Source organism: Bos indicus x Bos taurus, chromosome 28, assembly GCF_003369695.1.
Source record: "Bos indicus x Bos taurus breed Angus x Brahman F1 hybrid chromosome 28, Bos_hybrid_MaternalHap_v2.0, whole genome shotgun sequence".
Classification (NCBI taxonomy): Eukaryota; Metazoa; Chordata; class Mammalia; order Artiodactyla; family Bovidae; genus Bos; species Bos indicus x Bos taurus.
Window position 1 is genome coordinate 27952530 of NC_040103.1, and position 17272 is coordinate 27969801.

The window sequence follows — 17272 nt, forward strand, 5'->3', positions numbered from 1 at the left end:
CAGCAGTGTGACTGGTAAGCATTTCTCAAAATGTATTAATATATTTTAAGAACTGGAGAGAGAAATTCCTCTTCAAAAGTCCACTTCTAATAAAACACTGTCAGGAAATACAGTAATTTAACAGGTAAAATCGACACACATAAGTATATATATTAAGTAAAATTTACCATATTAAAAAAAGGCAGATGTAAGCCAAATGGTCAAAAAATCAGGGGAAACTCAAAAAATCAGGGGAAACTAGTGATATTCTCACCAAAATATGCAGCTGCTAAGTATACTTATAAAGATGACGTATGTCAAACCAAAAAATTTCAAAAAGAATACGAAATTGGGGTTTTACAAAAATCAGAAAATAAAACAATGTGGTTGGCTAAATTATTTAATTCCCAAAGGCATGTTGTGTGTGTGTAATTTTTAAACAATACTTTATAAACTGCCTGAGAGCGCTTGTGTGTTTCTTAGAACAGGTCTATGCTGCTGCTGCTAAGTCACTTCAGTCGTGTCCGACTCTGTGCGACCCCATAGACGGCAGCCCACCAGGCTCCCCCGTCCCTGGAATTCTCCAGGCAAGAACACTGGAGTGGGTTGCCATTTCCTTCTCCAATGCATGAAAGTGAAAAGTGAAAGTGAAGTCGCTCAGTCGTGTCCGACTCCTAGCGACCCCATGGACTGCAGCCCACCAGGCTCCTCCGTCCATGGGATTTTCCAGGCAAGAGTACTGGAGTGGGCTGCCATTGCTATGGTATTCCTTAATTCTGTAACTGAAAAACAGCAAGAAAACTCTCACATTCACACCTCACTAGGAAACTACAGATTATATCAGGCTGCACGTAGATGGACGACCGCCCAGGGGTCAAATTCCAGAATATATCATGACAGGGCTGAACTTCTATTGCAAACAGAAAACATTTGGTGGGGGTCTGGGAAGAAAACCCCAGAGCCGTGAAACAGATTTAGCACCTCAGGCATCATGCTGCTTCACCCAGTAAACCGAGAGGACACGGCAAATTCTACAGACACCTCTGTCTCTCACACCCACCCTCCCACCATGGGCTACACACAATGAGGGTGGCAGGCGCTCTCCCTCCGTAAGGAAGGAAATGCCATTGCTGTAACACTTTACTAGCATTCAAGCCTAGTTATAGTTCCACAAACTATTCATGCAAAGATGGGAGTCGCACATTACCACAAAGCTCAAGTCAGATGACGTGCGCCCCTTCAGACACCAACAAACAAATTCCCAACCTGCTGCCCAGATTACAGCCCTCTCTGACCTTTCGGAGCAAAAACATCACAACCCACAACCAGTTCATGAGCTCAACAGAACTGGCCGCATGCCAAAAGCTGTTGGTCTGGTTTGGTCTCTGTGGGAAGACACGTGCCAGGTTCACAACAGCACCACACTCCCCAGATAGTGAACCCTAACAGAGCCGAGCGGGGCTGGGCCCTCAGCCGCAGGCAGGGACGGCGGAGCGGGCGGAGTCACGAGGGTAAGGGCTCTGAGCCGTGAGGGGGCCACAGAGACAGCCCCAGACCGGGGGCTACCACTAGCACCTCCCACGCTCCTCCCAGGCACTGGTCTCGGGGTTCTCCTGAACGGTACCCATGAAAACACACTGCCTGCTTCCATCTCCACACAGGGAACGCAAATTACCAACAGGAGCCTGCAAAACGAGTCTCTGCACACAGGAACACAGAGTGGTACAGAGAAGCAGGACAGACGTCAGCAGACAAAAGCAGGGCCAGTGAACAGCACTGCCTGCACAGGGCCCGACCACCATTCTCCATCCTTACAAATACACAGTCCCGGACAACCTTCACCCGACTCTCCCAGCTAGGAACTGACCGAAATCTATCAGCTTTCAGGAACAGGACACACCATCACAGGCCCAGGCAGCCAAGAATGCTTTGTACTTGTTTACTCCCTTAGGAACCTGAAGCAGTAACCCCCTGCTCTAAAGACTTTGCTACTTGTTTTGGCCAAGCCATTCTAAATTTAAAAAGTAGCCCCTTTTATCTGATATCGGTCAAGCTAGCAAGAACCCAAGGTCATTTCCCAATTCCAACAGTTACTGAGTAGTAACAAGCCTGCACCTCAGAGCTAGAGATAAAAGATGCAAGGTAGCCCATCTGGTAGACCTAGGAGGTCACCTGATTCACACCTAAGAGACTTCATGGGCACTGAGAAATGAAAATGAAGTCCCAGCTCCTAGAAATTCAGTTCTCAGCTAAACATCCCCATTTACCTCCAACCTAAAGCCAAATTTACAAAGGTGCATATTATTAAGATGGCCTGTGGCGGGATTTCCTAAGATGACCGGAAACAACTGCGTTTTCTCAGGTTGGTAACGAGGCTCAAACAAGCCTGGTGATGCCAGCGAGCTACCTGCTGAGGTTCGGAGCTTATTCCAGGAGCTGGTCTCCTGGAACCAAACAGTGGGTCAGAACAAGTTTCAGACACAGATCCTTTCCCCAGAAAATGCTCTTGTACACAAAACCCTCACACCCCTTTCAAGGGGCTCTCAACAGCTGTGCACAGAGCAAGCTCTAGCGGTAAGCGTGGTTTTTCTCCACAGAAGTGGGAGAACAACTAAGATGAAGATGTAATCATCAGCCCCACTGAGACAAGCACAGGGCCCTTGGGTGCGAGATCAAGGTGAAGACAGACAGACTCCTGGACCCCAGAGCAGAAGGGACAGACACTGCAGTGCCGGCCTGGGAGCAGCAAGGAGGATGCCAAACTGCCAGGGGCGGCTTCTTCCAAACTGAAAATGAAGTGGCACCTGAAAGACTATCTAAGGAGAGATGGCGGGTCGGGGGTGGCGGTGGTGCAGGGGGCGCGGAGTGGGGAGCAGTGCTCTTTATAAAGGCACAGCACCAGGCTTTCTCTTCTCAGGAGCCGGGCTGCAGCAGACCTCAGGCCCACTGGGGAGGGCCCCAGCTGGCACTCCGCCCTTGTGATGGGTCCTTTGGGTGACAGCACACGCTAGTGTCTCCAGGTGGGATGTGGGAGAAGCAAGAGGGAGGCGGGAGATCCGGATGACGGGCACCTAATGGAGCGCAAGGCTCCACCCAGAAAGACCAAGCAGGGAGTGGGGCAGCAAGGAGAGAAGGGGACAGCTGGACAAATAAAACCCTCTGGGTTAGGTTTCAATCTGAAGTCTGTGCAGCCGGAAGAGAGAACAGGGCAGCAAGAGCCAACAGCACGAGGACGGAGGTGGGGGAGGACCCAGGGGCACAGGCAGGCAGAGCACGGACGGGTGTGTACCTACTTCCTGGGACAGTGAGGGGCGCACAGGTGGGAAGGTGAGGCCCCCGGGAGACTGGAGACGTTCTGCTGGGAAACGAAAGGTTTCCAGGACATGCACAGTTACCATCACAGGCCAAGGACACCTTCCACCTCGGACACGGGGGCAGACCCCAGACCTCAGACCTCAGCGCAGTGGGGAGAGGTGAAGGGAAGCAGACCGCAGCTCAAGGTAAGAAACACTAACATCCACAGGACATAAAAAGGCAGTGGGTTGGCTCATTACATGATGACCTTGCCAAGAGCAGGAGCAACCAAGCAAAGGAAATGCCCAACCTGTGACGGATTCTGTGTAAGAGGGATCCTGAGTGGTGAGCGGGGGGGACCTCTAGGGGCTTCAAGTCTTCACTCTCATAATAACGAGGCAAATGACATTCAGTATTTACACATAACCAATGTTGAAATTACCCTAAACTACTTTCTTAGGTGTTATTTCTCAAAACATGTTCCCAGCAAAGCTTTCATCTCTATTTTGATCTTCCCACACTGCCCCCAAATACCAACTTCCTTCTCTGAGGCAACAGGCTGAACTCGAAGAAAGTTCTTAGAACGTCTGCCTGACCCCCTGGAGATTTCTGATTTAAGTCAGTCATAGTAAGTAGGATCACTGCTCAGGGTGAGGCAAGCACCATGCTTCTTAGTTCAAGGGCCTGGCATTCGAGCCCTCGGTGACAAGCACTGGTGGGCTGAAGTCAGACAAACAATGGCCTCAGAGTCACTACACACCACAGGCAAGTTCCATTTTATTAGAACAGGGTTTTGGTTTTGTTTTTAAAGACTTCAATTGTTATTCTCTTAGGAAAGGGGTGGGTGCTCTATTCCCTTTTTACTCCCCAGGCTTAGAAGAAAATAAGCAGATGTGTTCTAAACCACTCCACATGTAAGTCATCAAAGATAGGCTGCAATGGAATTCTACTGTCTTGAGAACAGTTGCCATGAGCCGATCAGCCATGGGCTTTGCTTGCAGCAGCTCCAGACTCTGACCAAAAATCCTCAGTAAGCCTGGGAGAGGGGAGGGGGGAGAGCTGACCATAACCATGTATGCTTCAGGTGCTCTCATGACGACTTCTTAAGTGAGAAGGAACTAAATCCCGAGTTTAGAGTGAAGCTTCTAAAGCGACGTATCCACTGTCTAAGTTAAAACGTGGTTTACTGAAAAGAAAATAAGATCTGCCTGCAAGACCTGTCCAAATGACCTCAAGCAAACCATTATCCTTCTGAGTTTGTTTTTCATCTGTTAAGTGAGGATTTTACTGGGTTGTTTTGAGAAACATGATGACAAAACTATGCACTTTCAACTGCCAGAGTACTACTCTCTCAACCATCATTCCTTACCATCTCCGGAATCTTAATTTATCTACATTATCCCCTACCAGACTGGCTCTGAAATCAGTGAAGGTTCAGATCATGGCTCTATTACTTCCAGTCACATGACTTGTCAGAACTTTAGTCTTCCAATCTGCAAAATGGGCCTTTTACGAGTACCTACTTCAAGGGATTTGTAAAAATTAATCTATTTGTAAAACAAAGTTAGTGCAGTGCTGGCAAGCTATGAAAGTCCAATGAGCACCATTACTATTACTATCCACAGCAGTAACCAGATCTTTCTCAGGTCCACTACCCTGCCCAGAACAAGCATTCCACAAATAGCTGAATCAAGGCTGCTCAATTTGCTTTCTCTACATTTAATCAGGTCATTAAATGGCACCTCAATGACCTGGAGAGCTGCACCCCAACAACCTCAGAAGTTGCTGGTTGCTAAATTAAGACCCAGAAATCAGGAGAGTGAAGCACAGGCTGTACCGTTAATGAGTCCAGGAGCAGACACTGCGTATCTAGGAATTAAACAACAAGCCCTGCATGAACGAAAACAAGAGGTGCCCAGCAAGATACCAGTAAGAGCACCAGCAAAATGCTTTCCGCAATTCATGTAACTGCAGCTACAGGCCGATTGCCCTCCAATCCCAAGAAAGCTGCCACTGTTCAAAATATTTCTGGAACCCACCTTTTTAAAAACCCTTTCAAAACCTCTCCTTTTCTGGAAGGGCAGGAAGCAGTGTGGCACCATGATCACTGCCCTGGTGATCAGGGGTAGACAGACCTGAAGAAACCCCTGCTCTGCTGCCTATGACAGCCAAGCCTCGGACAACTCACTAATGCCACAATACCTGCAAAATATGGAAAGTAAGAGTGCCCTCTTCTCAGGAATTCTGGGAAGACTAATGAGAAAGCAGAGACAGCACTGACAGTGCCTAGTACCTAAGAAGCTCAGCTGATGACAAACCAGCTTGTTATTAACGGTGAACCTGGGGGGATGACAAAGGGAGGTGGGCACATCCTAATTTTATGTTTTGGCATAAATTAACCTTTTTTTCATGTTACCTTTAAAATCAGGGGAAAATCTGTTAAATCTTACAACCTGTCATAGGGAACAATTATCGCCCAGTGTGGCAAAGACCACAAGTTGCTCCCTGTATCTATTCTCCACCCGTTTCAAAGGGACAGAACTACAAATTCTTAGCTACATATAAGGCTGCCAAAATTAAAAGCCACATTTCCCAGTTCCCCTTTTAGCAAGATCTGGCCATGAAACCACATTCTGGCTGATGGGGTGGATGTTAGCAGAGATTACTGAACTTTTAAAGACAAATGTGATAGCAGGAACTCTGGCAGCCAGGATGGGCCACAGAGAAAGGGGCTAAACTTCAAGGATGCTGAACACTACTGCTGCTGCTGCTGCTGCTGCTGCTGCTGCTAAGTCGCTTCAGTCATGTCCGACACTGCGTGACCCCATAGACGGCAGCCCACCAGGCTCCCCTATCCCTGGGATTCTCCAGGCAAGAACACTGGAGTGGGGTGCCATTGCCTTCTCCGATGCTGAACATTAACCCAGAAGAATGTGGGTCTCTGAATTCTTTTGGAAATAGAAACACTATACCAGCCCTAGACTGCCTGGCTCCTGAACTTACTATGATAGATAAGAACAGTTCAATAATATTTAAGCCATCATTATTCTAGGTCTCTGTTGCCTGCAGTCAACTGGTGGCTAACTTTAATAGCAGCTTAATCATCTACCTCACTCAACAAAATAGTCTCCAAATGACAAGTCTTTACTAAGGCTTAACTTCATTAAGGATATTTAAATATCTATGTACACAACATAATTGACAAAGATTTTTGAAAACAACCTGAGAATGAAGGGGGTAATTATTCCTAGAATGTGTATTTTATGCCCTATTGGTTACAACAATCAGTCTTATTATTTTAGCCATATAAAACCTTTTCTTTTTAAATATTTCCGGTAACATAAGCTAAATACTGTTCAAATGAGATTATAAAAAAAAGAGGGGGGGGAGGGTGTTACAGAAAATGCAAGCAGCATCCCTGTTATCAATAATCAGAACACTCAGCACACATTCCACAGGGCAGTGGATCTGATGCCTGGGTAATGCACTGCCATGGCAACAAGCAGGTTGCTAGGAAACCAAGAGAGATGAACCCCAGGAGGGGCAGCATCTACCTCGGGTCGCCCGCATTCAGACATTTCTCAGGAGAATTTGTGCACTTAGATTCCCTAAGAGCAAGGAGATAATACAATGCAGTCAACACTGACTACTCGGTGAAACAGCTGGTGTCACAAATACCTTCGACGGCAAAGAACATTTGTCTCTTCTTTACAGGATCTTGCTTTTGGAGAACATTCCACAGAGCTGAATAAAAACACTGCCCATTTAATCATTCAGAATGGCATTAGCTAAGAGGCAGCCTGCCTTGATCTGGAGGAAGTAAGGTCCAAATATTCCTCTTATCACAAAAGAAATCTGTGGCAATAAAGCCTTCAAGCTCCCTAGGCTGACATCCCATTACCTCTGGCCCAGATAAGCTATTATTTCTTTTTTTTTTTTCCTCTACATAGTTTATTTTTTATTATTACTTATTTTTTTTTTACTTTACAATATTGTATTGGTTTTGCCGTACATCAACTGTTTTTTAAGACAAAGGTTCTTTCCTCCGTTTCTCCTCTCCCGCTGCCGCCATGTTTCTAAATTTTCCTCATAAGCCCGATCATTCTAGGAAGAAATTAATCCACGTGAAGAAAGCTCAGGCACACGGCCCTGTGTGGTCACACACACTGAGGGCCAAAGTGATCTTAAGACTGTAAGAGAACGATTCAACTTGGCATAATTAATTTGGGGGAAAGAAATTCCTATCTCCTTCATTCAAGAGCATCCAGTCCTAACACAACACTGTCAATCAACGATACTCCAATAAAGACACTGAAAAAAAGAAAAAAGAAAAAAAAACGAGCACACTCTAGTCCAATATAAACTATCAGCAAAAGCTCTGCCAACATGCCAACCTATTAGGTTAATGATCAGAGATGGACTTAAATCACCTTAGGTAAGATTATGCCACAGGGCCAGACAGGACTGCCTAACATCCACGTGGATGGGTATAGGCAGAAGTCAAAAATGCACGTCTGCGTGGCCCAAGGTACAGCCCAGGAGTCAATTCAGCCAGCAGCCAGTCCAGGCTCTACCCCATCCCTGCTAATCAGCCAGGTGGTCTCAGCACCCCTGAAGAAGAAAATATTCTTTAAAAAAAAAAAAAAAGATTTTCATGCAAACTCCACTAATAAGGAGTGTTCTGGGCTTACCCCACATTGATTATTTATTAACTAAAAAGTTCCAGGGACTTCCCTGGTGGTCCAGTGGCTAAGACTCCATGCTACCAAATGCAGGGGGCCTGGGTCTGATCCCTGGTCGGGAAACTAGATTCCACCCGCTGCAACTGAGAGTTCGCTTGCCTCCACTAAAGACCCTGCGGGCTGCAACTAGGACCTGGCGCAGCCAAATAAATTAAATTAAATGTAAAATAAAACAGAAGTTTCAGACACGTGTGTGTCTACAACAAGTTTCACTTACTTAACACTTAAAAAGAATGCCACCTTCACTGAAAATGCCGAAATCTAAAATTCAGACCACAGCATGGATGAGGGCAGGATACTACAATGCCCCCAGCATTCTGATTTAGTTGTTCTCACCCGTGAGGGCTCTTGTGAGGATAAAATCGATTTTAAGCTAAAAGCTCCTAGAAGAGAGCAGGGCACACGGTGAACTCTCGGGAAGGGTCACCTACTCTGACACCTGCAGTTCCTGCAAATCAGCTACACCAGTGGTTCACACTCCAAGTATGGTCTATGGACCCTGAGGGTCTTCTTAAAGATTCTTTCAGAGGGTCCGTGAGGTCAAAATTCTCATAATAAGAGTAATATGAAGATGCTAGTTGCCTTTTTCAGTCATTCACCCACAAAGCAGCAGTGGAATTTTTCCAGAAATATGTGACATGTGACAGTGCAAAGAATGAATGCAGAAGCAACTGAAAGTCCAGCCAGATGTTAAAAAGACTGCAAAACTGGAAAAGAAACTGTTTCCTTCCCTAAGTATGTTTATGTTTAGGAAAAGAGCTATTTTTCATTAAAATCACAGTATTTTAACATGCAATGGATTTATTTTTTTAAGCATTATTTTTAAAATTTTGTCGATTTATAAGATGGTAAATATCAACAGATATAATCCACATGAAGAAAAGTTCTTTGGGGGTCTCTCAATGTCTCCTGAATACATAAGAATCCTGAGACCAAAAAGTTGGAGAACCACTGCATTAAAACATGTAGGAACAATCAAGTTCTGGAACCAAAAGGAGGGGAAATAACTTCCAGAAATTATCAGGGCCACCAGGGGTATCTAAGTCATGTTAGGCTCTGGTGTCCCTACTCCCTACACAAAACCCTCTCCAGCAGGCTTGGGGGACAAGGGACGGGCAGTTTCTAGTCTGGACACAAGCTGGTATTAAAAGCCAACAGTTCACCTGAATCCAAAGCCACTCTTGGTTTGGCAGCTCCTAAACACGACGTCTCAAAATTAGTTTCAGTTAATAAAAGAAAATGCCTTCTTTAATCGTGGCAAAGACTTGGTGCTACCAGCACTCAGGTTTACTGAGCTGACGTCTACTTTCTATGCCTCACACCGCAGTCCAGCAGTGCTGAGCACCTATTAGGTGCTCAACACTGTTATGCATGCTGCAGACCCAGTAAGTGACCGTGACAACAAATAAAAACACCTCACGTGACGCCAGGCAGAGCTGAGTGTTATGAAGAAACATGAAGCCAAGGAAAAGCAAGACGGGGGCGGGTTGGCACAGCCATTTCAGACAGAGCAGTGGACGACAGCTAAGCAGAGAGGAACCACACGATTATCTAAAAAGGGAGATGTCCCAGACCGGTAGAACACAAACGCAAAATTCTGAGCAACAGTAGCTCAGCAGCCCTGACCAGACAGGAGAGGGAGAAGAAGCCTTCAAAGTATGCGAGGACCAGAAGACGTGACCATGCAGAATAAACTGCAGGTTTTCCTCCTACATGGCCCTCCGGTGTCAGCGCCTGCACAGGTAGGACAGCAGCCCAGCATGGCTGTCAAGGGAGTTTTGTTTTGGCTTTTATCTTTTACTTTTTTTTTTACTGTAATAAGTGACATCACTATGACTGGCCAAAAGAACTTTCTATAACATCTCCTGTCATGTAAAGAATTACCTTTCAAAAGCAGTATCTATCCAAAATATGAATTATGGATAATTCAATTTTAAAATTTAGAAGTGTCATTAGAATCCATCTCACTTTTTCTGGGACACAGATGTCCATCAACAGGTTTAACTAAATAGAAACACCTATACAATAAAATACGCTGCAGCTACTTTTTTAAACAGCTGGGAGACAGAAAGTGATTAAGAAGACAGGATAACTGAAGTGCAATGTGGTACTCTGGATCCACTCTTGGAACAAAAACACGAGCTTAGTGGGAAAACTTGTAAAATCCAAATAAAGTGTGCAGTCTGCATGCGTGCTCAACTGTCTCTGACTCTGCGGCCGCATGGACCATAGCCCACCAGGCTCCTCTGTCCATGAGATTTTCCAGACAAGAAGACTGGAGGGGGCTGCCATTTCCTCCCCTGGGAGCTCTTCCTGACCCAGGGATTGAAACCGAGACTCCGGCATTGGCAGGCAGATTCTGTACCACTGAGCCACCTGGGACACCCATGCAGTCCAGTTAACAGTTGAATTTCTCACTTCTAACAAGTGCACAGTGATCACACAAGATGGTGACAGCAGGGCACACAGGGTGAAGGGTGCACAGAAACTTACTGTCTGGCTTTGCAACTTTTCTGTAAATCTAAGATTATTCAAAAATTTGAAAAAAAATTTTAGAAAGGTAAGTAGTATAGATTTGTAATTAGCATGAATAACCTCTAAAGATATAAATAGAGAAATGCAAATGAAAAACCCACCTCATTTTTTTTCTCTTACCATGGCAGAATTTCAAGTTTGACATCAAATGTTAATAATTAAAAACTACATATTCTGTGGGAACAGAAATTCCTAAAATCATTTTAGAAAGTAATTCAGCAATTTCTAATTAAGATGAAAATAGATACTGTCCAACTCTTTATGACCCCATAGACTCTAGCCTGCCAGGCGCCTCTGTCCATGAAATTCTCCGGGCAAGAATACTGGAGTGGATTGCCATTCCCTTCTCCAGGGGATCTTCCTGACCCAGGCATGGAGTCCCGTTCTCCTGCACTGCAGGCAGATTCTTTACCATCTGGAGCCACCAGGGAAGCCCAGATATACTCTACAACTCAGCAATTCTGTTTCTAGGTATATCCTGTAGGGAAGTGTCTATTCATGTGCACAGCAGTTATTTACAGCAGAAAAATAAAACTGGAATAATCTGAATGTCTAGCAACAGAATGGATAATAAGTATCATATAAATGAAATACTGTACTGTAGTGAAAATGAATTAAACAGACCTAAATTTTCAAAATGAACCTCATTAGCAAAAAAAAAAAAGAAACCCAAGAATACATATTATTTATAAAATGTTTAAAATATCCTGAACAATACTACTCATACCTGCTGAAGATCACACTTACATGCATGAAAGTATAAAGATAGACCTGCAGGGGGATGATAAACACCAAGCCCAGGAAGGCAGTTATCTATGGAAGGAGGTGGGTTTTTCTGTATCTTAACTGCTGCTGCTAAGTCACTTCAGTCGTGTCCGACTCTGTGCGACCCCATAGACGGCAGCCCACCAGGCTCCCCCGTCCCTGGGATTCTCCAGGCAAGAACACTGGAGTGGGTTGCCATTTCCTTCTCCAGTGCATGAAAGTGAAAAGTGAAAGTGAAGTCGCTCAGTCGTGTCCGACTCTAGCAACCCCATGGACTGCAGCCTACCAGGCTCCTCCATCCATGGGATTTTCCAGGCAAGAGTACTGGAGTGGGGTGCCATCGCCTTCTCCGTATCTTAACTAGGGGATTAGAACTGTGGTGCTGGAGAAGACTCTTGAGAGTCCCTTGGACTGCAAGGAGATCCTAAAGGAAACCAGTCAATCCTAAAGGAAATTAACCTTGAATGTTCATTGCAAGGACTGAATGCTGAAGCTCCAGTACTTGGGCCACCTGATGCAAAAAGCTGACTCACTGGAAAAGATCGTGACGCCAGGGAAGACTGAAGGCAGGAGGAGAAAGGGATGACAGAGGATGAGATGGTTGGACGACGTCAATGACTCAATGGACATGAGTTTGAGCAAACTGAGAGATGGTGAAGGACAGGAGTGCAGTGAAGGACAGGAGTGCAGAAGTCCGTGGGTCACAAACAGTCAGACACAACTTAGTGACTCAACAACAACAAATACACATGGGTCTTCATTATAATCACTCTTCTACTTTTCTGGATGTCCAGGATGCTCCATGATTGGGGGAAAAAAAAAAAGAGCAAGGAGCAAACAGTGTAATATGTGTTTGTGTTAAAAAGAAAAACAGAAGGGGAATTATACACCCAGTCACCTGTAGGTGACCAGGGAGGTTCCTAAAGAAGCTGGTACCAGGCTGCCTCTGGGAAGGGCACGAGGGTCGGGGTAGGGGTGGGGGAAGGTGGAAGGAGGGAGACAGACTTTTTCCTCTCTGACCTATTACCATAATGTAACTTGTTTGTGATGTGCAGTTTTTACCCAGTTAGTTCACCTCCACTGATGGATAGGGAACCAGACTTGGGGGTGAGAGGTCGCAGAAGGGGTGTGGAACAGGCTCTGGGACCATGGTTAGTGACGATGGGCCTAGAATCTGAGCAGTCAGGTTACCGGGAGCCAACGTGATCTGCTGGGCTGCTCTGTTAAAGACTGATGTATAAACTGAGAGTCTGGCTGCCCAGCCAAACTCCTACCCACCTCCCTCCTAATGGCTGACTACCTACGCTGGTTTGTTTTCTGACCCAGTAATTATGACCAACACACACATTTACAAGTCAATGTAATTTTGTTTGTTGTTAAATTTACATCTTTTGAAATGAAAGAAAGCACGAGACATCACAAAATCAAGGGTTGAGAGGGTTTGCTGTGCCGGCAGAACAAGGACATTACCAAACACACACTGCTTCTATATATGGTGTGACAACAAAGCTTACCTGTGCCCTGTCATTCAGTAAGCTATGAAAGCACCACTACAGCCCAGTTACATAGGAATGACTATCAATTCTACTTTACAGATGAGGAAGCAGTTTAAGAAAACTGCCCAGGGTCATACAGTCAGTGGCGTGATTAGTTAAAACTTCAATTCCACACTATCATCTCACTCCTATATTAAAGAATTACAAATTCCACAAGAAAACATGAAATTTGGACAGATTATTCTTCAACGCACAGGCCATTACCCAAGGTCACAATTCAGGGGTTATTTTCTGGAACTTCAAGAAACAGAAGTAAAGGAATGAGTGCTTTTGCCAACAGTCAAATTCTTCATGCCAATCACTACAGTATTTACCATCAGTTTTTAAATGATTAAAAAATAATAATAACAACAAGGCAAGAAAAATCCAGACCCTCCATCCAGGAGGAAGACCAAATCATGGGTGTCAGGACCACGGCTCAGAATGCCCATGCTGGAAGACCGCGTCCAGAAGCCGCAGCGCTCACCAGCCCAACGAGGCAAGGTCTTGGTCTTGAGAACGTCCCATGCCTTATTAGGTGCTTTCCCCAGCCAGCAGTTCCCTGTTCACCCTTCCTCTTCCCAATCCAGTCAAGCCACAGCCTGCCATTCCACGGTTTCACATCTCAAGAAAATGCAGGAGCAAGTTCCCCTTCCTCATCTAGAAAAACTCAGACCACCTGATCCAATACACTTCAGCTATTGTAGGTGGCACTGGATACACCTTGTCAAATGCAATTAAACAGCACTTAATAAATCCTTGATTGGCTAATACAAATAACCCCTTCACGATTATATTCATATTACTATGAATGTTGATTTTGACTAAAAACTGATAAACAGGGAAACTGTCCAAATTCCTGACAGGTGAAAACTGGAATTGGCTTCCCTGGTGGCTCAGACTGGTAAAGAATCTGCCTACAAAGCAGGAGACCCAGGTTCAATCCCTGGGCCAGGAAGATCCCTTGGAGAAGAGAATAGCTACCCAATCCAGTATTCTTGCCTGGAGAATCCCATAGGCAGAAGAAACCCGCAGCGAGGTCCCAAAGAGTTGGACACAACTGAGCGACTAACACTTTCACTTTCTGACAGGTGAGAACTGAAACTGGTGATATTCAGCAGGCATGCCATAATCATGTCTTGCATCTTATAAATGGGTTCCCAGGTGGTTCAGTGGTAATCTGCCTACTAAAATGCAGGAGATGCGAGTTCAATCCCTGCGTCGGGAAGATCCCCTGGAGGAGGAAATGGCAGCCCACTCCAGTACTCTTGCCTGGAAACTCCCATGGACGGAGGAGCCTGGAAGGCTGCAGTCCATGGGGTCGCTAAGAGTTGGACATGACTGAGCGACTTCACTTTCACTTTTCATTTTCATGCATTGGAGAAGGAAATGGCAACCCACTCCAGTGTTCTTGCCTGGAGAATCCCAGGGACGGGGGAGCCTGGTGGGCTGCCGTCTATGGGGTCGCACAGAGTCGGACATGACTGAAGTGACTTAGCAGCAGCAGCATCCCTAGAGAGCTACCTGCCTCAGCTGGGCAAACTGTTCAGCTGGCTAGCCTCTACACAAGTGCCAGTAATAGGCAGCTAAGCTTTAGGGAATATGTACCACCTCCCAGACACCAAGCCACAGGTCTTATACTTTTCACCTCATTAACACTGGGCCTGCCTTTCTCCACTAGAAGAATCACCCAATAGTATATCCTCACTATATGATCCCATGTATAAAAAGCTCAAAAACAGCAGTTGGGTTTTTACATCGACAGTGCTAGAAGCTAACCAAGTGGTCTCCTTTGGGACAAGTTAGAGAGAGACGGGGAGGCACAGGGGCTTCTGGAGAGGGCTTGTTCACAGCAGTAATAACTCAATTTGTACACTTAAAATGTGCGTGTTTTCTGTGTGTAAATTACAGCCCAATAAATTTGTAAAGAATTAAGCAGTTCATGTCGATGGAAGGACAGACAAAGAGCAAGCACTGTCAGGAGTCCTGGGTTCTGATTCTGACTTCCCCAGTAAATGGCCTACGGTTTGGGGGAGTCATTTCTGAGGGTCTCGGTATCTTCATTCCTGAGCAGTCAGAGCCATTTCTTTTCCAGGTGGGGAAAAAGGACAAGCAACAGGATGATTGGAAAAGTAACTCAAAAGCAAACGTCTCTACCACCAGGACATCACTGAAACACAAGGCAGAAAGCCTCCGCAGATCCAGAATGACACGCTCTCAGGAAGCAAATGATGGCTGCCATCACCAGGCACCTCCATTAACAAGCTCAACATCAACCCTAAACATTTTTTATCTTTTCAAAAACCAACACTGAGGCCAGAACTGTCAAAGCAAGCAGGCATTCACACATTGTGTTCAGAGTATGAATCAGTGAAGTTGCTCAGTCGTGTCCGACTCTTTGTGACCGCATGGACTATAGCCTACCAGGCTCCTCCATCCATGGAATTTTCCAGGCAAGACTACTGGAGTGGGTTGCCATTTCCTTCTCCAGTTCAGAGCATGACCTTGCCGAAATCCTGAAGGCTGGGCAGCAAGGTTAGAGCACATTATTACACACTCCTATCTCCCAAGTGCTCTGGGAAGAAGGTGTCTAGGTTAACTGTCTGGTTAGCCACACTCCCATGTCTATTGTACCAGAGGAGGACATTTCCTCTTTGTGTGGTGTGATTCAGAACCCCTCAGGGTCTTGTGAGGAGTGACTCACTGCCAGTAAGAAAAACTGGATACTGAAAAACAAAATAATTGTACTCAATCAGGATAGATAAATTAGGGACTACAGACCATGGAATAACAAGAAGTATCAACCCCAGCAAGAAAAAGTTTCTTCAGTGATTATAAACCAAAAATCTTTATATAAACTGATCGCCTTTCATAATCCACAAGTAATACAAGGTTAGGAGCTTGGTTTAAGGTTAAGACACATTCCTGGCAGTTGCTGAAAGCTAACATGAGGAAAAACACCTTAAATCTATCTCACCTACAAATAACTTATTTCTTTGATTTTTCCATCAACTGTCATCCGTTCTGTTATGGTTTAATTTAAATTTGGATTGCTGCATGAGTTAAAATGGAAGCGAGCCCTTAAATTACAGTTCACCAGAAACAGACTGAGAATGGCTGTAAAGACCCGATTTATTTCCCTCATTGGGCTATTATCTGAAAGCACCTCTCTGTATTTAAACTCTGGCTCTATTTATCTCACTCCGTGCCCTTTGCCATGATGATTTAAATGAGGTTAAGATGTGAAGATAAAGGCTGAGGGTGTGGGGAGGGCATAGGACCCTTTCTAATTCCAGGAAGGCAGTGCAGCTAGTCCTCAAGCCCGGCCCTGTAGAGATTTTAACAACCATTAGTACTACTTCAGGACAATTAGTGGGTGTAAGAATACTGCTGTGTAGCGCCAACTTCTCAGGTACCTACATTTTCACCAACATAAAGGCCACTGCGAAAGCCGGCCAATGGCCATGCAAGATGAAAGGAGAGCTCCATTGCAAACAACAAAACCCTCATATCATCTTCGAGATATAAGGTGAAGAGTAAACATGGATACAAAGATAAGCATCAACTCAGAAGATACAGAATACTTCTGTGCTTCCTGCAACTTTAATATTTTTAAAAACTGGGGCAAGAGAGGCCAAGGGCCGAAGTCTGTCCAGAAGTTGAGGCTCCAGTCCATCTCGATCACGTGCGTCCAGCAGAAGCAGAACACAGCTGCTGGAAGGGGTCATCCTACTAGCCCACCCCGAGAGCAGGACAGAGTTTAAGGGAAGGCCCCGGTGAGCCCCGGCCACGCCCACTTAAGCCCTGAGGGAGACGCTACTTCCTCTGCCCCACCCGCCGGACCCCAGACCCTTAGCAACCAGGTTTCCAACGGCCTCCCGCAGCCCTTCCGCCGCCCAGCAGCTACCAGGCGCTGCGCACGCGCCTGCGCAGTGCGCGCCCCCCGCCAATCCCTACGGAGAGCGGAGGAGTGAGGCCCAGTACAGCCGGCTCCAGGACGAGCGGGCCGCGTTCTGCGGGGGACCCCTACCCCAGGCTGGGCGGGGGGAGGTGTTCTCAGGGCTTACCCCCGCCTAGGAGGCTGGCCAGGACGAAGAACGAGTACATGGCGCCACCGGAGTCCGCAGTCTGCAATGCAGAGCGTCAGCTGATTCTCGGCGAATATAAACCTGCTCCGCCCCAGAGCCGCCCACTGCGCAAGCGCAAAATCAATCCCCGCCGGGCGGGTCCGAATTCCCCGCCCCGCCCCCCGCCGCAGCCTGACTCAGCGCCACACAGGGCGCCTGCGCGGAGGGGAGGCGAGGCGGGGCGGGGCGGAAAGAGGGAGGGGTCATCAGAAAAGAATACATAATTGAAGACGTGACGGATTATTTATATAAAATATCTTTCAAGCCTCACCTGTTTTCTCTGACGTGCCATTTT

At 46.1% G+C, this 17272-nt stretch overlaps 1 protein-coding gene across 3 annotated transcripts in view; it reads right to left on the bottom strand.

The window, feature by feature from the left end:
- Positions 1–17053, bottom strand: part of PSAP (prosaposin) — a 33363-nt gene extending 16310 nt beyond the window's left edge. For 2 of the 3 annotated variants that reach the window (XM_027530372.1, XM_027530371.1), the window contains exon 1: positions 16918–17053. In XM_027530372.1, coding sequence (XP_027386173.1) covers positions 16918–16957 — 40 coding nt within the window. In that variant the 5' untranslated portion in view covers positions 16958–17053. The remainder of the gene's footprint in view (positions 1–16917) is intronic. The other variant, XM_027530373.1, reaches the window with a different exon arrangement.
- Positions 17054–17272: the final 219 nt, after the last annotated feature.